Here is a 24,397-nt window from a genome sequence, read left to right on the forward strand (position 1 = left end):
GGTGTGCATGAGGTGACTGTTATATGTAGGATGTGTCTACGGCTGGTGTGCATGAGGTGACTGTTATATGTAGGATGTGTCTACGGCTGGTGTGCACGAGGTGACTGTTATATGTAGGATGTGTATATGGCTGGTGTGCATGAGGTGACTGTTATATGAAGGATGTGTATACGGCTGGTGTGCATGAGGTGACTGTTATATGTAGGATGTGTCTACGGCTGGTGTGCATGAGGTGACTGTTATATGAAGGATGTGTATACGGCTGGTGTGCATGAGGTGACTGTTATATGTAGGATGTGTATACGGCTGGTGTGCACGAGGTGACTGTTATATGTAGGATGTGTATATGGCTGGTGTGCATGAGGTGACTGTTATATGTAGGATGTGTATACGGCTGGTGTGCACGAGGTGACTGTTATATGTAGGATGTGTATATGGCTGGTGTGCATGAGGTGACTGTTATATGTAGGATGTGTATACGGCTGGTGTGCACGAGGTGACTGTTATATGTAGGATGTGTATACGGCTGGTGTGCATGATGTGACTGTTATATGTAGGATGTGTATACGGCTGGTGTGCATGAGGTGACTGTTATATGTAGGATGTGTATACGGCTGGTGTGCATGATGTGACTGTTATATGTAGGATGTGTCTACGGCTGGTGTGCATGAGGTGACTGTTATATGAAGGATGTGTATACGGCTGGTGTGCATGATGTGACTGTTATATGTAGGATGTGTATACGGCTGGTGTGCATGAGGTAACTGTTATATGTAGGATGTGTCTACGGCTGGTGTGCATGAGGTGACTGTTATATGAAGGATGTGTATACGGCTGGTGTGCATGAGGTGACTGTTATATGTAGGATGTGTATACGGCTGGTGTGCACGAGGTGACTGTTATATGTAGGATGTGTATATGGCTGGTGTGCATGAGGTGACTGTTATATCTAGGATGTGTATACGGCTGGTGTGCATGAGGTGAATGTTATATGTAGGATGTGTATACGGCTGGTGTGCATGAGGTGACTGTTATATGTAGGATGTGTATATGGCTGGTGTGCATGAGGTGACTGTTATATGTAGGATGTGTATATGGCTGGTGTGCATGAGGTGACTGTTATATCTAGGATGTGTATACGGCTGGTGTGCATGAGGTGACTGTTATATGTAGGATGTGTATACGGCTGGTGTGCCTGAGGTGACTGTTATATGTAGGATGTGTATACGGCTGGTGTGCATGAGGTGACTGTTATATGTAGGATGTGTCTACGGCTGGTGTGCATGATGTGACTGTTATATGTAGGATGTGTCTACGGCTGGTGTGCATGAGGTGACTGTTATATGAAGGATGTGTATACGGCTGGTGTGCATGAGGTGACTGTTATATGTAGGATGTGTACACGGCTGGTGTGCATGAGGTGACTGTTATATGTAGGATGTGTATATGGCTGGTGTGCATGAGGTGACTGTTATATGTAGGATGTGTATATGGCTGGTGTGCATGAGGTGACTGTTATATGAAGGATGTGTATACGGCTGGTGTGCATGAGGTGACTGTTATATGAAGGATGTGTATATGGCTGGTGTGCATGAGGTGACTGTTATATGTAGGATGTGTCTACGGCTGGTGTGCATGATGTGACTGTTATATGTAGGATGTGTCTACGGCTGGTGTGCATGAGGTGACTGTTATATGAAGGATGTGTATACGGCTGGTGTGCATGAGGTGACTGTTATATGTAGGATGTGTATACGGCTGGTGTGCATGAGGTGACTGTTATATGAAGGATGTGTATACGGCTGGTGTGCATGAGGTGACTGTTATATGTAGGATGTGTATACGGCTGGTGTGCATGAGGTGACTGTTATATGTAGGATGTGTATATGGCTGGTGTGCATGAGGTGACTGTTATATGTAGGATGTGTATACGGCTGGTGTGCATGAGGTGACTGTTATATGTAGGATGTGTATATGGCTGGTGTGCATGAGGTGACTGTTATATCTAGGATGTGTATACGGCTGGTGTGCATGAGGTGACTGTTATATGTAGGATGTGTCTACGGCTGGTGTGCATGAGGTGACTGTTATATGTAGCATGTGTATACGGCTGGTGTGCATGATGTGACTGTTATATGTAGGATGTGTCTACGGCTGGTGTGCATGAGGTGACTGTTATATGAAGGATGTGTATACGGCTGGTGTGCATGAGGTGACTGTTATATGTAGGATGTGTATACGGCTGGTGTGCATGAGGTGACTGTTATATGTAGGATGTGTATACGGCTGGTGTGCCTGAGGTGACTGTTATATGTAGGATGTGTATACGGCTGGTGTGCATGAGGTGACTGTTATATCTAGGATGTGTATACGGCTGGTGTGCATGAGGTGACTGTTATATGTAGGATGTGTATATGGCTGGTGTGCATGAGGTGAATGTTATATGTAGGATGTGTATACGGCTGGTGTGCATGAGGTGACTGTTATATGTAGGATGTGTATACGGCTGGTGTGCATGAGGTGAATGTTATATGTAGGATGTGTATACGGCTGGTGTGCATGAGGTGACTGTTATATGTAGGATGTGTATACGGCTGGTGTGCATGAGGTGACTGTTATATGTAGGATGTGTATATGGCTGGTGTGCATGAGGTGACTGTTATATCTAGGATGTGTATACGGCTGGTGTGCATGAGGTGAATGTTATATGTAGGATGTGTATACGGCTGGTGTGCATGAGGTGACTGTTATATGTAGGATGTGTACACGGCTGGTGTGCATGAGGTGACTGTTATATGTAGGATGTGTATATGGCTGGTGTGCATGAGGTGACTGTTATATCTAGGATGTGTATACGGCTGGTGTGCATGAGGTGAATGTTATATGTAGGATGTGTATACGGCTGGTGTGCATGAGGTGACTGTTATATGTAGGATGTGTACACGGCTGGTGTGCATGAGGTGACTGTTATATGTAGGATGTGTATATGGCTGGTGTGCATGAGGTGACTGTTATATGTAGGATGTGTATATGGCTGGTGTGCATGAGGTGACTGTTATATCTAGGATGTGTATACGGCTGGTGTGCATGAGGTGAATGTTATATGTAGGATGTGTATACGGCTGGTGTGCATGAGGTGAATGTTATATGTAGGATGTGTATACGGCTGGTGTGCATGAGGTGACTGTTATATGTAGGATGTGTACACGGCTGGTGTGCATGAGGTGACTGTTATATGTAGGATGTGTATATGGCTGGTGTGCATGAGGTGACTGTTATATCTAGGATGTGTATACGGCTGGTGTGCATGAGGTGAATGTTATATGTAGGATGTGTATACGGCTGGTGTGCATGAGGTGACTGTTATATGTAGGATGTGTACACGGCTGGTGTGCATGAGGTGACTGTTATATGTAGGATGTGTACACGGCTGGTGTGCATGAGGTGACTGTTATATGTAGGATGTGTACACGGCTGGTGTGCATGAGGTGACTGTTATATGTAGGATGTGTATATGGCTGGTGTGCATGAGGTGACTGTTATATCTAGGATGTGTATACGGCTGGTGTGCATGAGGTGAATGTTATATGTAGGATGTGTATACGGCTGGTATGCATGAGGTGACTGTTATATGTAGGATGTGTATACGGCTGGTGTGCCTGAGGTGACTGTTATATGTAGGATGTGTATACGGCTGGTGTGCATGAGGTGACTGTTATATGTAGGATGTGTCTACGGCTGGTGTGCATGATGTGACTGTTATATGTAGGATGTGTCTACGGCTGGTGTGCATGAGGTGACTGTTATATGAAGGATGTGTATACGGCTGGTGTGCATGAGGTGACTGTTATATGTAGGATGTGTATACGGCTGGTGTGCATGAGGTGACTGTTATATGTAGGATGTGTATATGGCTGGTGTGCATGAGGTGACTGTTATATGTAGGATGTGTATATGGCTGGTGTGCATGAGGTGACTGTTATATGAAGGATGTGTATACGGCTGGTGTGCATGAGGTGACTGTTATATGAAGGATGTGTATATGGCTGGTGTGCATGAGGTGACTGTTATATGTAGGATGTGTCTACGGCTGGTGTGCATGATGTGACTGTTATATGTAGGATGTGTCTACGGCTGGTGTGCATGAGGTGACTGTTATATGTAGGATGTGTATACGGCTGGTGTGCATGAGGTGACTGTTATATGTAGGATGTGTATATGGCTGGTGTGCATGAGGTGACTGTTATATGAAGGATGTGTATACGGCTGGTGTGCATGAGGTGACTGTTATATGAAGGATGTGTATATGGCTGGTGTGCATGAGGTGACTGTTATATGAAGGATGTGTATACGGCTGGTGTGCATGAGGTGACTGTTATATGTAGGATGTGTCTACGGCTGGTGTGCATGATGTGACTGTTATATGTAGGATGTGTCTACGGCTGGTGTGCATGAGGTGACTGTTATATGAAGGATGTGTATACGGCTGGTGTGCATGAGGTGACTGTTATATGTAGGATGTGTATACGGCTGGTGTGCATGAGGTGACTGTTATATGTAGGATGTGTATATGGCTGGTGTGCATGAGGTGACTGTTATATGTAGGATGTGTATACGGCTGGTGTGCATGATGTGACTGTTATATGTAGGATGTGTATACGGCTGGTGTGCATGAGGTGACTGTTATATGTAGGATGTGTATACGGCTGGTGTGCATGATGTGACTGTTATATGTAGGATGTGTCTACGGCTGGTGTGCATGAGGTGACTGTTATATGAAGGATGTGTATACGGCTGGTGTGCATGATGTGACTGTTATATGTAGGATGTGTATACGGCTGGTGTGCATGAGGTGACTGTTATATGTAGGATGTGTCTACGGCTGGTGTGCATGAGGTGACTGTTATATGAAGGATGTGTATACGGCTGGTGTGCATGAGGTGACTGTTATATGTAGGATGTGTATACGGCTGGTGTGCACGAGGTGACTGTTATATGTAGGATGTGTATACGGCTGGTGTGCATGATGTGACTGTTATATGTAGGATGTGTATACGGCTGGTGTGCATGAGGTGACTGTTATATGTAGGATGTGTATACGGCTGGTGTGCATGATGTGACTGTTATATGTAGGATGTGTCTACGGCTGGTGTGCATGAGGTGACTGTTATATGAAGGATGTGTATACGGCTGGTGTGCATGATGTGACTGTTATATGTAGGATGTGTATACGGCTGGTGTGCATGAGGTGACTGTTATATGTAGGATGTGTCTACGGCTGGTGTGCATGAGGTGACTGTTATATGAAGGATGTGTATACGGCTGGTGTGCATGAGGTGACTGTTATATGTAGGATGTGTATATGGCTGGTGTGCATGATGTGACTGTTATATGTAGGATGTGTCTACGGCTGGTGTGCATGAGGTGACTGTTATATGAAGGATGTGTATACGGCTGGTGTGCATGAGGTGACTGTTATATGTAGGATGTGTCTACGGCTGGTGTGCATGATGTGACTGTTATATGTAGGATGTGTCTACGGCTGGTGTGCATGAGGTGACTGTTATATGAAGGATGTGTATACGGCTGGTGTGCATGAGGTGACTGTTATATGTAGGATGTGTACACGGCTGGTGTGCATGAGGTGACTGTTATATGTAGGATGTGTATATGGCTGGTGTGCATGAGGTGACTGTTATATGTAGGATGTGTATATGGCTGGTGTGCATGAGGTGACTGTTATATGAAGGATGTGTATACGGCTGGTGTGCATGAGGTGACTGTTATATGAAGGATGTGTATATGGCTGGTGTGCATGAGGTGACTGTTATATGTAGGATGTGTCTACGGCTGGTGTGCATGATGTGACTGTTATATGTAGGATGTGTCTACGGCTGGTGTGCATGAGGTGACTGTTATATGAAGGATGTGTATACGGCTGGTGTGCATGAGGTGACTGTTATATGTAGGATGTGTATACGGCTGGTGTGCATGAGGTGACTGTTATATGAAGGATGTGTATACGGCTGGTGTGCATGAGGTGACTGTTATATGTAGGATGTGTATACGGCTGGTGTGCATGAGGTGACTGTTATATGTAGGATGTGTATATGGCTGGTGTGCATGAGGTGACTGTTATATGTAGGATGTGTATACGGCTGGTGTGCATGAGGTGACTGTTATATGTAGGATGTGTATATGGCTGGTGTGCATGAGGTGACTGTTATATCTAGGATGTGTATACGGCTGGTGTGCATGAGGTGACTGTTATATGTAGGATGTGTCTACGGCTGGTGTGCATGAGGTGACTGTTATATGTAGCATGTGTATACGGCTGGTGTGCATGATGTGACTGTTATATGTAGGATGTGTCTACGGCTGGTGTGCATGAGGTGACTGTTATATGAAGGATGTGTATACGGCTGGTGTGCATGAGGTGACTGTTATATGTAGGATGTGTATACGGCTGGTGTGCATGAGGTGACTGTTATATGTAGGATGTGTATACGGCTGGTGTGCCTGAGGTGACTGTTATATGTAGGATGTGTATACGGCTGGTGTGCATGAGGTGACTGTTATATCTAGGATGTGTATACGGCTGGTGTGCATGAGGTGACTGTTATATGTAGGATGTGTATATGGCTGGTGTGCATGAGGTGAATGTTATATGTAGGATGTGTATACGGCTGGTGTGCATGAGGTGACTGTTATATGTAGGATGTGTATACGGCTGGTGTGCATGAGGTGAATGTTATATGTAGGATGTGTATACGGCTGGTGTGCATGAGGTGACTGTTATATGTAGGATGTGTATACGGCTGGTGTGCATGAGGTGACTGTTATATGTAGGATGTGTATATGGCTGGTGTGCATGAGGTGACTGTTATATCTAGGATGTGTATACGGCTGGTGTGCATGAGGTGAATGTTATATGTAGGATGTGTATACGGCTGGTGTGCATGAGGTGACTGTTATATGTAGGATGTGTACACGGCTGGTGTGCATGAGGTGACTGTTATATGTAGGATGTGTATATGGCTGGTGTGCATGAGGTGACTGTTATATCTAGGATGTGTATACGGCTGGTGTGCATGAGGTGAATGTTATATGTAGGATGTGTATACGGCTGGTGTGCATGAGGTGACTGTTATATGTAGGATGTGTACACGGCTGGTGTGCATGAGGTGACTGTTATATGTAGGATGTGTATATGGCTGGTGTGCATGAGGTGACTGTTATATGTAGGATGTGTATATGGCTGGTGTGCATGAGGTGACTGTTATATCTAGGATGTGTATACGGCTGGTGTGCATGAGGTGAATGTTATATGTAGGATGTGTATACGGCTGGTGTGCATGAGGTGAATGTTATATGTAGGATGTGTATACGGCTGGTGTGCATGAGGTGACTGTTATATGTAGGATGTGTACACGGCTGGTGTGCATGAGGTGACTGTTATATGTAGGATGTGTATATGGCTGGTGTGCATGAGGTGACTGTTATATCTAGGATGTGTATACGGCTGGTGTGCATGAGGTGAATGTTATATGTAGGATGTGTATACGGCTGGTGTGCATGAGGTGACTGTTATATGTAGGATGTGTACACGGCTGGTGTGCATGAGGTGACTGTTATATGTAGGATGTGTACACGGCTGGTGTGCATGAGGTGACTGTTATATGTAGGATGTGTACACGGCTGGTGTGCATGAGGTGACTGTTATATGTAGGATGTGTATATGGCTGGTGTGCATGAGGTGACTGTTATATCTAGGATGTGTATACGGCTGGTGTGCATGAGGTGAATGTTATATGTAGGATGTGTATACGGCTGGTATGCATGAGGTGACTGTTATATGTAGGATGTGTATACGGCTGGTGTGCCTGAGGTGACTGTTATATGTAGGATGTGTATACGGCTGGTGTGCATGAGGTGACTGTTATATGTAGGATGTGTCTACGGCTGGTGTGCATGATGTGACTGTTATATGTAGGATGTGTCTACGGCTGGTGTGCATGAGGTGACTGTTATATGAAGGATGTGTATACGGCTGGTGTGCATGAGGTGACTGTTATATGTAGGATGTGTATACGGCTGGTGTGCATGAGGTGACTGTTATATGTAGGATGTGTATATGGCTGGTGTGCATGAGGTGACTGTTATATGTAGGATGTGTATATGGCTGGTGTGCATGAGGTGACTGTTATATGAAGGATGTGTATACGGCTGGTGTGCATGAGGTGACTGTTATATGAAGGATGTGTATATGGCTGGTGTGCATGAGGTGACTGTTATATGTAGGATGTGTCTACGGCTGGTGTGCATGATGTGACTGTTATATGTAGGATGTGTCTACGGCTGGTGTGCATGAGGTGACTGTTATATGTAGGATGTGTATACGGCTGGTGTGCATGAGGTGACTGTTATATGTAGGATGTGTATATGGCTGGTGTGCATGAGGTGACTGTTATATGAAGGATGTGTATACGGCTGGTGTGCATGAGGTGACTGTTATATGAAGGATGTGTATATGGCTGGTGTGCATGAGGTGACTGTTATATGAAGGATGTGTATACGGCTGGTGTGCATGAGGTGACTGTTATATGTAGGATGTGTCTACGGCTGGTGTGCATGATGTGACTGTTATATGTAGGATGTGTCTACGGCTGGTGTGCATGAGGTGACTGTTATATGAAGGATGTGTATACGGCTGGTGTGCATGAGGTGACTGTTATATGTAGGATGTGTATACGGCTGGTGTGCATGAGGTGACTGTTATATGTAGGATGTGTATATGGCTGGTGTGCATGAGGTGACTGTTATATGTAGGATGTGTATACGGCTGGTGTGCATGATGTGACTGTTATATGTAGGATGTGTATACGGCTGGTGTGCATGAGGTGACTGTTATATGTAGGATGTGTATACGGCTGGTGTGCATGATGTGACTGTTATATGTAGGATGTGTCTACGGCTGGTGTGCATGAGGTGACTGTTATATGAAGGATGTGTATACGGCTGGTGTGCATGATGTGACTGTTATATGTAGGATGTGTATACGGCTGGTGTGCATGAGGTGACTGTTATATGTAGGATGTGTCTACGGCTGGTGTGCATGAGGTGACTGTTATATGAAGGATGTGTATACGGCTGGTGTGCATGAGGTGACTGTTATATGTAGGATGTGTATACGGCTGGTGTGCACGAGGTGACTGTTATATGTAGGATGTGTATACGGCTGGTGTGCATGATGTGACTGTTATATGTAGGATGTGTATACGGCTGGTGTGCATGAGGTGACTGTTATATGTAGGATGTGTATACGGCTGGTGTGCATGATGTGACTGTTATATGTAGGATGTGTCTACGGCTGGTGTGCATGAGGTGACTGTTATATGAAGGATGTGTATACGGCTGGTGTGCATGATGTGACTGTTATATGTAGGATGTGTATACGGCTGGTGTGCATGAGGTGACTGTTATATGTAGGATGTGTCTACGGCTGGTGTGCATGAGGTGACTGTTATATGAAGGATGTGTATACGGCTGGTGTGCATGAGGTGACTGTTATATGTAGGATGTGTATATGGCTGGTGTGCATGATGTGACTGTTATATGTAGGATGTGTCTACGGCTGGTGTGCATGAGGTGACTGTTATATGAAGGATGTGTATACGGCTGGTGTGCATGATGTGACTGTTATATGTAGGATGTGTATACGGCTGGTGTGCATGAGGTGACTGTTATATGTAGGATGTGTCTACGGCTGGTGTGCATGAGGTGACTGTTATATGTAGGATGTGTCTACGGCTGGTGTGCACGAGGTGACTGTTATATGTAGGATGTGTATATGGCTGGTGTGCATGAGGTGACTGTTATATGTAGGATGTGTATACGGCTGGTGTGCATGAGGTGACTGTTATATGTAGGATGTATACAGCAGCGGGGTGCACTCGGTGACTGTGGGGACGGCACAGGACATTTATGTGACAGCCTGGCATGGCATGGTGTGTGTCAGCACTGCTCCCTCACATGCTGTGCTGTAGTTTACACGTTGTGCCTGCGGTCTGTATGTCTGGAAGTTGTCAGGAGAAGCAATGGTTTCCTCCCTCCCTTGTAATCTTTGTCTTTGTCAGTTCACTCCCCACCTTCCCCTATCCCGCCTCCACATCCTCAGCCCATCCTAGAGGCTCTGACTGAAGCCCTCTGGACTAGGTGGCCTCAGTGGTACCTGCAGCTCAGCCAGAGAGACTATGCTGCTGCTCTGCCTCCCTGCACTGCTGCTGTGTGTGACAGGTAAGTGCTGCACCCTGGGGAGTGTGCTGGGAGAAAGTCTACAAAGTTCCTGAAGACATGAGGTGATGGGGACTAAGGATGTGCAGCTGAGCTGAGGGCCAGGAGAAACTGGTACAGAGTGCAGCTGACTGCTGATCTATGCTAGCTGCTGTGTTTGTCTCTATTAATCATCTATATCTAGAAGTAAAATAATAGAGGCCACTCCAAAATACAGTTATGGTGAAAAAAGCATCTTGGGTGAATAAACCATCTATTTTTCATCATAACTTTCTTTTTGGAGTACCGCCTTTAATATTTTGCCTTTATACAGTATCTAGAGGGAAGAGACTTTGTGAGTCACCTGAGTGAGTCAACTGTGGATGTGCTGTTATCCTTTTGTTTCTTTCTTTCCTTCTCTCTTTCTCTATCTAGATATCATTGCTGCTTGAGTTTCATAGTAGTTGTAGCACCCACAACAATCAGAAGATTGCTGAGGACTGACAGCACTCCCTTGTGTAATGCCATTGTTACAGTAACCTTGGAAAATGTTTCTAGTCCCTGTCAAACTTTATATCTAGGTTTCCGCTTGCAGATTACAATGGCCAGCAAAAGCATTGGATGAAGGTTGCTTATGAAATGAAAGATATAAGCGGCGCTCTCCCTATAAATATTGTAGACTGTAATAAGCCATGCTTCCGATGTATTCTTTCAGCACTCCTTGTAGCCATACAGCACAAAATTCGTTTGAGCTGTAATATGCTGCTGACACATAGGGAAACATTCACATTAAGAAGCTGTCAAGATCTAGCAGAAAAACCCAAAACAGAGGGATCACACAAGATAAAAGGGTTTTGTAGATGTATTGTAAGCTTGTGCTTCCCAGAAAGTAATCAACCAGATGATAATAATATTACTACTAATAATAAAAATGATAATAATAATCTATATTACTAGATGCAGTATATACCCATTATGCAAGGAACTTACAGCAATTCACAATGGGAATGAGAGCCTTAAAGGGTTAGTCTCAACATGTGTCTTTAGGGGTGCACACCCTATAGTCTCCTCACTTTCCTGTTGCTGGGGGAAAAAAACTCCTCCTTGAATGACAGCTCTGGTTGAGCAGTATCATCCTTCTGCAGACCTGAATGTGCTGCTATGATACTTGCTCATGTGCTTGCTGTAAATCAGGGGTCTCAAACAAGTGGCCCGCGGGCCGCATGCGGCCCATCCGGCTGCTTCTTGCGGCCCGCAGGCACATAGACCCCGTAACGATCGCGGCTCTCTCCAGCAGCCGCTGACATCAGCGCTGTAATGCAGTGTATTGCCGCGCAGAGACTGGCTCTCTGCACAGCAATACCAGTGCCAGCCGCCGGCCTATCAGAGGCCAGCAGTTGACATCTGGCACTGGTATTGCTGTGCAGAGAGCCGGTCTCTGCGCGGCAATACACTGCATTACAGCGCTGATGTCGGCGGCTGCTGGAGAGAGGCAGGAGAGAGGTGGGGAACTCATGAGTTAACTTCTCAGCCTGAAATGTAGCAACTGCACATGTGTGAACAGGCACTGATTATCGTCTCCTTGGCAACGAGCTGTAAAGAATAAATAACAGCAACATTTAAAAGGAAAGTCAATTGCAAACTAGCTTATTTTCTTGCTGTTTCACTAATTATACAAATTTCAGAATATGAAAATTACCCTTTAAGTGGGGGGGGGGGACATGTCACCAGAACCTGGCGAATTCCATTATAAATGAATGGGAACTCTAGGGGACTATTGATGTTTGCTGCGTGATGGATTTGGCACTGCATTGTAGCTTCACTTATAAATAGAAACCACAATGCAGATATGACCAGAACCTGGAGATATATAAAGTATCGTATGCTTGAAAAATAATTATTGACACGTTATTAAACACAGAGGCCAAAATATATTGCCTGTAAGGATATTTGGTTATTATAATATGCATCAATTGGCCCAAAAAAACTAGTAAGCATTTTGCTGTATTTCCAGGATTCCATTTCTGTTATATTCAGGCTTAAAATGGTTGCCCGTATTTTTTATAAATGACTCTATAGCTGGAGCTATGATTCCCCCCCCCAAATATCATATACTCACCAGTTCAATTCCATATCGACCTAACACCACCACCGATTTTGTTCTCAGGTGTCATCTTGTTGCTTCTCGTTTTTGTTTCTCATCCGTTTTTTTTCATTGAAGCAGGTAGACTGAACCTTTTTTTAGCTATTGACTCTTAAATGGGCTCTTCAAGAATGTAATAAAATGGCCCTAATCACTTAAAGGGAATCTGTCAGCAGGTTTTTGCTACCTCATCTGAGAGCAGCATGATGTAAGAAAAGAGAAGCTGAATTCAACGATGTATCACTTAGTTTACTTGGTCCAGCCGTTCTGACACAATCAGAGCTTTTAGATTTAGAATGAAGCAGAGCTGAGAAAGCTAACCCCACCCACACTAGGCTCTCCATGTACAAAGTCTATAGGCAATGAGGTGCTTATCACAGGAGGGGACGTTTCTGGACTGGCAATGTTAATCTCTGTGATAAATCATTCAGTTAGTAAACAACAGCATGCACTTTGACAAGTGACAAGCCAGAATTTTGTGTTTCAACCTATATCTCCTGCTGCCTTCAGCTTACATAGCAAAAACTTGCTGACAGATTCCCTTTAATTCAAATAGCAGACCTTCATAGTCATGTATCAAAACGGGCTGCATCACAAGAAACGCAGCTCCCGAGAATTCTGTCTCAACTGACAGAGGAGTTGTAACGTAAGCACACATAGCTGCATGAGCCGAGAATAGCTGTCAGAAGAAATGAGATAAATCTTCTTCTCGGCTGACTAAGCATAAAGGATTTTTTCTCCAACCTCAGACCTCCGTTTATAGTCAGCCAAGGAGAGGATTTATTTTGTCTCCAATCCTAGCCCTTTTACTCGGCTCGGTATTTGTGCTTATGATACAGCTCCTCTGTTAGTTGAGAGAGTCAGCAGCTGTGTTTCTTCAGACTTCAGCCTGTCTTGACACATGACTAGGATGGGCTACCGTTTGAATTACATTACCGTGGCCACTTAATTACATTATTAGGTACATGCACCTGCAAAGGAAGAAACTTGATAAACAATATAGGTTCTTGGCAGAGGACCTGTTGCACTTATGTAGAAATTAAAGTAAGTAACACAGAGGTTTGGACCATAAATACCAGCCACCATAGTTCTAATGACACATAGTAACATTAAATGAGGCCTCAGTCCTGCAACGGAGAGACCTTCTGGAGTTAACATGCAGTGAAAAAAAGGACTTTCAGCATCAGCATGCATTGGGGCTGTCTCGGGCTCTTCCGGCCTCTCCAGGCTCTTGCCGGATTTGTTGCTCATGACTGTCCAGCAATCTGAGTGCGTCTTTTGAGGACTCAAAGAGTGTGGTAGTGCCAAGGGTGACCACCCTGAGCTTGGCAGGTTAGATCATTGAGTATTGCAGGCCCAGTGCCCTCATCCTCCTATGTCCAGAAACTGGAATCTTTTGCGCTGGACCTCCACTGAGATGTCTGGGAAAAAGGAGATTTTCTGTCCCCTCAGCTTAATGTCCTGCTTCTCTCTTGCTTTCCTTAATATGATATCTCCGTCGTTGTAGTGCAGGATTTTGATCAGAATAGGCCTCTGGGGGGAGTCTGGCCACTGGGCCTGGTCTCGTGGGGACCCTGTGAGCGCACTCCACATCAAGCAAAGGAGTGAGGGTATTTTTGCCAAAGGTATCCAGTAACCATTTTTCAAAAAAAACATCCAGGTTATTCCCCTCAGACTTTTCAGGAACCCCTACTAGACTAATAATATTGCATCTCTGATGATTTTCCAGGTCATCAGCCTTAGCAATCAGTGATGCGACTGCTTGCGAGTGACCCCTAGCTTAGGGGACTCAGTCTCCTCCTCCTGCATAGATAATGCCATAAATTGGTACCCTTCATCAGGTGTTCCCCTCATCCTCTGTGTAGTGGACACTGACTTCTTGAGCCACATCTCCTGTCATCTCTGCCCACTGGCAGTGCAGGCATCTTGTATTTTGGCCGGTCTGCGCCTTCATATCTCCCCTGCTTCTTGGAGCTCATCATGACGCCGCCGCAGCCCGGAGATCAGATCGCTGTCGTTCAACGTCTTTAAGGAAGCGGGTGAGTCAAGCGCTGGTCCGTTCCTCTGCCTCTAAATGGCTCGTTCAGGATGAGTGCCGCCGGAGCTCAGGGAAGGCTGGTCTCACCGAATACATTGCTCTCCCACGCCCCATTGAAAAACCTCTTTAATAATGTATCAGTTAAAAACAGATGAAATTTGGAAGGAACTCTGAAGTGCAAATTATGTCTTCATTGTGACATCCATTTTACACTGATCCTTGTAGATTTTAATGGCCGAGTCTGACCACAAAACTGATGAGAATATGACATGTTCTCAGTCTCATGGACCAGAAACACGGAACTGTTTTTAAAACCAATTGAACTCTATGGGTCAGTGTGCTGGTTACAAAAAAAATGGACATCACTGGGATGTGTCACACTGATGTGTGAATGTAGCCTTATCCTTAGTGCCCTGGCCTACATAAGTCTTTTTGCATGTGTTTTAAGACAGTTGTTCTTCCCAGGAGTGAGGCTTCTATAAAAAACTCTACTTTTAATAAAGTAGGCAGATTTATGAATAGCTGCTCTGCTGTGCTCTGTTCTCTTTAAGAAACCAAAACAGTTGTGCTATAAATGGAATTTACAGAAAGGGGATTAGGGGTGCACAACAGGTGCTGTCATAGCAAGTCATATCTATATCAATGGTAGTGTATCTGTTGCCATGCATGAGGTTATGACTTTCATGTATCTATTAACCCAACTAATCCAAGCCTCTATAGCAAGCTGGTGAAAGTTTTTTTTTTATTACATGGAATTATATATGTGGGTAGTGTCTAATAATTCAGAGCTAACCATTTATGAATGTGAACGGGTGTGGGCATCAGAAGAATATGAAAAATGTTTCATCGTCTGTGTAAGATGTAGTGGTTAGGAGGACAGCTGCACTGAAAATTGTGCAGAATTTTTTTTCACATTGACTATAGCTGCAATCAGAGTGGAGCAGTACAGATAACCAGCAATGCTTGCTCTACTTCACATGAATGGTCGGTGATGTAACACGTGGCTAGTCCAGATTTGCCACAGTATTAGTCATTTAAAGGGTTCTTTTGCATGGAAAATTTACCTGAATTATCGTTTCCAGGAGTCCTTAAGCAGCACACAAAAGGGTTAATGACACTTCGTCTGCCCAGATAGAAGAGACATATTGATTAGCTGTATGTCAAACACAATTACCAAAGGAAGGATGAGACATATGGTGTGAAGCAATGATTAAATACATTTGGGAGGAATGTTGTGGTGCCTAAGAGAATTGAAAATTTCAGATACATTTTTCACTTCCTGATTGCCCTTATGCAGAACACAAAGGGAACCTAGAAAGTAGTAAGTAAAAATTAAAAAGGGTTAGGACTAATGGTTAGATGTTCCAATTAAGGCCACGGCCCCACTATCAGTATTTGGTCAGTATTTTTTCTCAGAAGTGGAAGCCAAAACCAGGAGTGGGTGATAAATGCAGAATTGGTGACTTGTTTCTATTATACCTTTTCTCTGATTGTTCCTCACCTGGTTTTACTGACCGAATACTGACCAAATACTGATAGTGAGGCTGTGGCCTTTCACTCTTTTCCTGAAGGCTGAATCCTCAGAAGGCAAGGTATCGAGCCTGTAGTGCTTAACAAAGGTTTATGTCGATGACCAAGTAGCTGTCTTGCGTATTTGAAGCAAAGCAACGTAACATCTCTCTGCTCAAGAGGTAGCCGCGCAGTGGGTAGAGTGAGTCAAGAGACTGTAGAAGATAAAAGACTTTAATGACTTCCTTGAACCATCTGGCTGAAGACGATTTACTGGCTTTATTTCCCTTATTGGCACCTTGAAATTGCAGAAAAGGAACTTCTGAATCGCTAAAGGAGCTTGTTCTATTAAGATATTCTAGGAGTGTAAGTTACTTCCAGGATACAAATCTGCCGGAAGAACAGGTAAAGATATTTCTTCATTAAGGTTTGTACAGGAAAGCAGTTTTCTTAGGAATTCCAGAATTGTGCGTAGAATTATGTAGTCTGGTAAGAACCTTACAAGAAAGGGCTTTTAGTTCTCCAATTCTCCTTGCAGATGTGATAGCTACTAAGAATCTGAACATGATGACCATATAGTAGAGGCTGGAATTGGAGTAGGGCTAACTTGGTGGCCCTGAGTTCTTTCATATTAGAGGAAAGAGTTGAATTCTGGTCTGACCACTTCTTCTGTACCCACACCGTTTCTACATGAGCACCACAGCCTGAGCCTGAAGCATCCATATTGAGGACTGTTGGACAAGCTACTTTCAGATTCCTGACCTCACTCAGGCGGGAATGCCCCAGCCACCACAGCAGGTCATGCTGGAGTTAGTGGCAGAGGAGCATCCAGCAGTCGATAAGCTCCGTTCGAAAATTTCATAATATTGCTCTGAAAAATTCTGGATTGTGCTCTGGGGCAGGGAACTGCTTCTGTTGCGGAAGAAGACCCAGTATTGTGATAGTTTGATAGATCAAAATGCTCTTTATAAATGACAGAAGTGACACATTCTGGCAGAGCTTTTGTATCTGACGCGCCCCTGGGCCTGAGTCGCGCAGCGTTGCGCACGCGGGAGCCTACCCGGAGCCGGATCAGATGGGGGGTAGTAGTCTCGTGGCGGTGACCCGGTCCGTGCCCAGGGAGTCAGACTAAGTGGCAGTCTATTAGCAGTGGATGGTGGATGACTACGCCACCCGTTGAATGCAGCTATGGAGCTGCCGCTGCAGGGCAGACCGCTGAGGCCGGTGGAAGGATGGTGCAGCGTGGATGGTATAACCCCCAACGGGAGGGGTATGGCCTCAGGGCAGCCGACGTGGATGATGGGGGTAGCAGGAACCACTCAGAGACGATGCGGTGTAGTTCAGGGTCTTTACTGGTGACAAAGATAGACCCTCCCGGAGTACTTGCTAGCAATCGGGGCCTGGTCAGTCCTTGAGCAGATGGGATCTCCCCTGGCCAGGCGGAGTTGTAGGCCTTCCCAACTAACTGTACTCTTCTGGCTACCTTGCTAGAGGCGGGTAAAAGTAGCCCACGTCCCTGAGTGTACCGTGTGGTGCTCACCCGTATGGCCGGTGACTCGGGGCCTTCTAATGGCTTCCGCTCCACGATGGCGGTGCTGGTCCCACGCGTGTGACCGTGCCTTCGGGTTTCTGGGCCAGAGGATCTGCAATTCCCTGCCGGTCGGTTTCTGCTGCTGGGTAGAGATTAGTCCCCACAGCCTCGGACTCCGGGTCCGGTGATACTTCTCAGTCAGGGCGAGCTCTGCAGCTGCCAGCCCCTGACTCCTTGTAGCACTGTTCCCACAGAGCTCCTGATGTTCTTTTCCTATATCTGCTTCTCTGTCTCTACTTCTTCTCTACTCACTAACCCTGCCTCAGCCCTAGGTTTATATAGGGGAAGTTCTTCCCCTCCCAGGACTGGGCAGGAGGTGTGGCATGCATAGGATCCCTGACCAAGAGACCTCCCACCTGCTCTCAGACGTAATATCTCTATCACTGTGGCAACCAGACCCCTGGGGTGTCACATATCCATTCTCAGAAGAGAAAAAAATACATCTCATCCTTGCCCTGGTAATGTGTTTATCGTGGGGATAATTGTATAAGTGGCTTCTTTTATATACTGCTATTCAATTTGTCTCTTTTATCTGGGCAGACAAAGTGTCATTAACTCTTTCATGTGTTGCTTAAAGACGATCAGGAAAACGAGGATTTTTACTGTGAATTATAGTGCACTGTTTTTGCATTGATATCCACGGTATAAATCTAAGGCCACGTGCACACATTCAGTATTTGGTTAGTATTTTACATCAGTCTTTATAAGCCAAAACCAGGAGTGGAACAATCAGAGGAAAAGTATAATAGAAACACGTCACCACTTCTGTATTTATCACCCACTCCTGGTTTTGGCTTACAAATACTGATGTAAATTATTGACCAAATACTGAACGTGTGAATGTTGCCTAAGGCTGACCCTTGGATTTCTGCTACAGAATTAAAGTTTGGACTGCTGTGGATCTGTAAGCGATTTAGACATCCATGATTTTTCACGTACGCAAAAAAGGATTCAAGTGTCATCCGTCTTTTCCATCCGAGTGTCATCAGTGTTTGATCAATGTGCCAGTTTTTACATCAGTGTTTCATTAGTGATTTTCACATATGGAAAAATAAATTAATAAATTTGAAAGCTTCTCTTATCCTTTGCAATGTTAATCGCGGACAGCACATAGACTGCACACTGATGCCATCCGTGTTTGTGATTTTCACGGACCCATAGACTTATATTAGTAATCTTCAACCGTGACTCAGATAAAAAAAACAGACAAGCCTGTATGTCTCCGTGATTTTTTTGCAGATACACTGTCTGCAAAAAAACAGACGTGAACAACTCAATAGACTAAACAGGTACATGTGAAAAACACGGATGAAACACGTATGTGAAAAATGGATATCTTAATGAGGTCTTACTGACCATCTACCCTCTGTGGCTACCATGATCTATCCACAGACAAAAAACGGAGGGGGTCTATACTTTCAGCGACAAACACTCCCCACCAATGGTTTGTATTGTATTAACCATAACAATAAGATCCCTGTGTTGACTGCACAATCAATGTATGTTTGCAGGCTTTGGAGACGTACTGTATAAGGTTATGTTCCCATGGTGAGTTTTTGACTCTGTATTTTCACCGCTGAAAAAAAATGCAGCGTCTTACAGTTCCAGCAATGTGGATGGGGGTTTATAGAAATATCGTGGCCACTGTGCTTTTTTTTTTATGCTGCATAAATTGACCTGCAGTGTGTGTATAAAATGTCAACTACTCTTGTGGACAAAAAAACACGATAAAAACGCACGTAGAAAAAAATTAAATATGCAATGAAAAAAATGCAAGTAGTCTCAAATAGCTAATAGGTGCAGAAATGCAGCAGAAAAGCTGCAACTTCACTAACTCACCAAACACTCATCATGGAAACATAGTCTAAGGGCTCGCTCACACGAGCGTATAGATCAGATGAGTGCAATGCGAGAAAACACCACATTGCACTCTGACCAATGTTAGTACATGAGTCAGTTCTCATCTGCGAGTTTTTCCTGAGCTCTAATTGGACTGAGGAAAAAATTGCAGCATGTTGCGAGTGGATGCGAAAATCGGATTGCAATTTCCAATGCAAGTCAAAGGGTGGTCCGTGTGCCGTCCGATTTTTATGCACACATCTCAAAGAAAACCCGACATTTTATCAGCCAAGTACAGTAAATTCACAGCCTGAACTGTTATAATAGAGATATACTGTAGAATAGATAGATAAATAGAGATATAGAATAGATAGATATATAGAATATATATATATACAGTACAGACCAAAAGTTTGGACACACCTTCTCATTTAAAGATTTTTCTGTATTTTCATGACTTTGAAAATTGTACATTCACACTGAAGGCAACAAAACTATGAATTAACACATGTGGAATTATATACTTAACAAAAAAGTGTGAAACAACTGAAAATATGTCTTATATTCTAGGTTCTTCAAATTAGCCACCTTTTGCTTTGATGACTGCTTTGCACACTCTTGGCATTCTCTTGATGAGCTTCAAGAAGTAGTCACCGGAAATGATTTTCACTTCACAGGTGTGCCCTGTCAGGTTTAATAAGTGGGATTTTTTGCCTTATAAATGGGGTTGGGACCATCAGTTGTGTTGTGCAGAAGTCTGGTGGATACACAGCTGATAGTCCTACTGAATAGACTGTTAGAATTTGTATTATGGCAAGAAAAAAGCAGCTAAGTAAAGAAAAACGAGTGGCCATCATTACTTTAAGAAATGAAGGTCAGTCAGTCCGAAAAATTGGGCAAACTTTGAAAGTGTCCCCAAGTGCAGTTGCAAAAACCATCAAGCGCTACAAAGAAACTGGCTCACATGACGACCGCCCCAGGATAGGAAGACCAAGAGTCACCTCTGCTCCTGAGGATAAGTTTATCCGAGTCACCAGCCTCAGAAATCGCAGGTTAACAGCAGCTCAGATTAGAGACCAGGTCAATGCCCCACAGAGTTCTAGCAGCAGACACATCTCTCCAACAACTGTTAAGAGGAGACTTTGTGCAGCTGGCCTTCATGGTAAAATAGCTGCTAGGAAACCACTGCTAAGGACAGGCAACAAGCAGAAGAGACTTGTTTGGGCTAAAGAACACAAGGAATGGACATTAGACCAGTGAAAATCTGTGCTTTGGTCTGATGAGTCCAAATTTGAGATCTTTGGTTCCAACCACCGTGTTTTTGTGCCATGCAGAAAAGGTGAACGGATGGACTCTACATGCCTGGTTCCCACCGTGAAGCATGGAGGAGGAGGTGTAATGGTGTGGGGGTGCTTTGCTGGTGACGCTGTTGGGGATTTATTCAAAATTGAAGGCATACTGAACCAGCATGGCTACCACAGCATCTTGCAGCGGCATGGTATTCCATCCGGTTTGCGTTTAGTTGGACCATCATTTATTTTTCAACAGGACAATAACCCCAAACACACCTCCAGGCTGTGTAAGGGCTATTTGACCAAGAAGGAGAGTGATGGTGTGCTACGCCAGATGACCTGGCCTCCACAGTCACCAGACCTGAACCCAATCGAGATGGTTTGGGGTGAGCTGGACTGCAGAGTGAAGGCAAAAGGGCCAACAAGTGCTAAGCATCTCTGGGAACTCCTTCAAGATTGTTGGAAGACCATTTCCAGTGACTACCTCTTGAAGCTCATCAAGAGAATGCCAAGAGTGTGCAAAGCAGTCATCAAAGCAAAAGGTGGCTACTTTGAAGAACCTAGAATATAAGACATATTTTCAGTTGTTTCACACTTTTTTGTCAAGTATATAATTCCACATGTGTTAATTCATAGTTTTGATGCCTTCAGTGTGAATGTACAATTTTCAGTCATGAAAATACAGAAAAATCTTTAAATGAGGTGTGTCCAAACTTTTGGTCTGTACTGTATATATAATAGATATGTAGAATACATAGGATAGATGTTCTGTAGAGTTTTAATGTCACAAGTCCCCTACATATAATAAACTTGCACCCTTTAGTGCCTTTCATGTGACACTAAAGAGTGTGTTTTTAGGCTTATTTAACCTATTAAATAAATAATTTAAAAAAAAATACTTGGGGTCCCCCCTATTTTTGATAATCAGCCAAGGTAAAGCAGACAACTGGGGGCTTATATTATCAGGCTGAGAAGGTCCATGGTTATTTTTCCCTTCCCAGCCTAAAAATACAAGTCCGCAGCAGCCACAAAATTGGATCATCACATTAGATGAGCCAATTCTGGTGCTTTGCCTGGCTCTTCCCAATTGCCCTGGTGCGGTGGCAGTCGGGGTAATGGTTTATGGGGTTGATTTCAGCTGTGTGATGTCCGCTGGCATCAGCCCCTGGGGTTAATAATGGAGAGGCGTCTATCAACCCCAATTACTAACCCACTAAGTTGAAAGACAAAAAAACACACTCAAATATTTTATTTTAAAAAACACTCCCCGACGCTAGCCCTGTTTCACCAATTTATATTAAAAAAAAATGAAGATCCAAAATATTCCTGGGAATCCGATGTAGTCCACAAATGGGATCCTGAAAGACATAAAAAGAGAGAATTAAATAAGTAAAGACAAGTCACAGTCCCTCGTTCACCAATTTATTATTAAAATAAATCCCCCGCAGGTCAGACGTGATCCATGGCGTTCCTACGACGTCCAGCGATTCTGTACTGCAACCTGTCTTCAAACGACACTTCATAGGTCACTCCCGGTCATGTCTCGCTCTCGATGACATCAGTAACTCCGTAGTGTCATTGCGCGTAAGACATGACCGAGAGTAACCTATGAGAACAGCGCCCCCTAAGTTACTTTCAGTCATGTCTTGCGCGCGATGACACTGCAGAGTTACTGACATCATCGAGAATGAGACATGAGCGCTGTAGCTCCATAGATTGCAGTAGAGATTCAAAGTTGCTGGCTCCCTCCAGATCCGGCGGCTCTGAGCAGCAGTGACATTAGTAACTATACAGCTCATCAGAGTCTCTGAGTCTCATAGAGGCCAGCGTGACTCGGCGACTCTGATCGGTGTAGTTTCTGATGTCATCGCTGTTCAGAACAGCCGGGTCTCTCGGGAGCCGGCAGCTTTGATTCTGTACTGCAACCATAGGTCACTCCCGTTCATGTCTCACGAGCGATGACATTACTGAGTCACTGATGTCATTTCTCGTGAGACATGACCGGTAGTGACCTATGAAGTGTTGTTCTCAGAACGATTCTCCATAGGTTGCAGTACTGAATCGGTGGATGTTGTGGGGACGCCATGGATTGGTGAATGAGGGAGTGTTTCTTGTTTTTATTTCTTTACCTCTCTCTTTTTATGTCTTTCAGGTTCCCATTTTTTGACTACTTCGGATTCGGTGGACTACGTCGGATCTTCATGTTTTTTTTTTTATAAATTGGTGAACAAGGTGTGGGAGAGTGTTTTTTAAAATGAAATTTTTGCGTGTGTGTTTTTTCTTTTAACTTACTGGGTTAATAATGGGGATGACTGATAGATGCCTCTCCATTACTAAGCCCTGGGCTTGATGTCAGCTGACATTACACAGCTGACATCAATCCCATAAACAATTACCTTGATTGCCACCACACCAGGGCAATCGGTAAGCACCAGGCCAAGCGCCAGAATTGGCGCATCTCATGTGATGCGTCAATTCTGGGGAGGCTGTGGGCTGGTATTTTTAGGATGGAAGGGCCCAAAAACCAGGGACCTTCTCAACCTGATAATATAATCCTGCAGCTGTCTGCTTTACCTTGGCTGGTTATGAAAAATAGGTGGGACCCTGCATCATTTTTTTTAAATTAATAATTAATTAATTAATTTAATAGGTTAAATAAGGCTAAACACCCTTTAGTGCCACATGAAAGGCATTAAAGGGTGAAAGTGTATTATATGTAGGGGGCTTATGAAATAATATGTCTACAGGATATCTATATATTCTATCTATTCTATATATCAATTCTATCTATTTATCTATTCTATCTACCGTATATCTGTATATAAGATTGCTTTATTAGTTGGAAAACTAGCTTTAAATTACATAGAGAATTACAGTATGTTAAAGATGTTAAAAACGCATTACATATGGATTGCTTACGCATGTCATACGGATGCTAGTTGAGAAAAATTGCATTGTACTCGCATGACACTCGTCCTACTTTTCTGGATCAACATCGGACTGTTTTTTTTATACGCTAGTGTGATTCCAGCCTAAGAATGCATAGAATCTGTAATCAGAAAATGGTAGGCTATATACAGTTGCTGCATTTTTCTTATTTTAGATTAATTGACACAATAAACATTGTTATAAAAGTGTACACAGCCTTAAAGGGGTTGTCCGGTCTTAAGCTACAGGTCTATAGTCTATGTGACTGCAGACTTGTGAATTCCATTGCACACACTGCACAAATTTCATGCAAGTGTATTGAACAAGGCCAGACACACTCTAGTTGGAATGTGGCCAGAAGTATGCAAATCACATACTTGTGGTTAATTGACCACCCTCTCCTGGTGCCGGCACCAAACAATCCTCACTTCATGCCGTGTGAAGGATGTGAGGATTCACAAGTCTGCAGTCACCCCTTTAAGGGAACATTATACTAATCATTCTTATGTTGAACTGATGAACCATAACTATATATAGATTCAGGTCTCCATTTATTTGGAGGATGAAAAATCCCATAAAGCACAGAACATTTCCTCCATTATTTAACAGGTCAGGAATTCATGGAGATGATGCATCGACCACCAGATGAATCCAATTGTGTTTTTAAAGAACAGAATAATCCTGAAGTTTCACAGTTTGTCTTTTTCTTTATACTTTTTGTTTTGGCGGAGACTTACAATTCTTTTCCATCTACTACTGTGATAATATTGTATTTAGTCTCGTAC

The 24,397-nt window shown here is 44.0% G+C and overlaps 1 protein-coding gene across 1 annotated transcript in view; it reads left to right on the forward strand.

Annotated features, from left to right (window-relative positions):
• The first annotated feature begins 10,146 nt into the window (after positions 1-10,146).
• MAMDC2 (MAM domain containing 2) overlaps positions 10,147-24,397 on the forward strand; it is a 151,000-nt gene continuing 136,749 nt past the window's right edge. Inside the window, exon 1 of the mRNA XM_073670206.1 lies at positions 10,147-10,296. Within this exon, the coding sequence (XP_073526307.1) occupies positions 10,254-10,296 (43 nt within the window). The 5' untranslated portion in view covers positions 10,147-10,253. The remainder of the gene's footprint in view (positions 10,297-24,397) is intronic.

This window comes from Phyllobates terribilis, unplaced genomic scaffold (genome assembly GCF_046119375.1).
Source record: "Phyllobates terribilis strain yellow unplaced genomic scaffold, ASM4611937v1 Scaffold_1__5_contigs__length_1240528914, whole genome shotgun sequence".
Taxonomy (NCBI): domain Eukaryota; kingdom Metazoa; phylum Chordata; class Amphibia; order Anura; family Dendrobatidae; genus Phyllobates; species Phyllobates terribilis.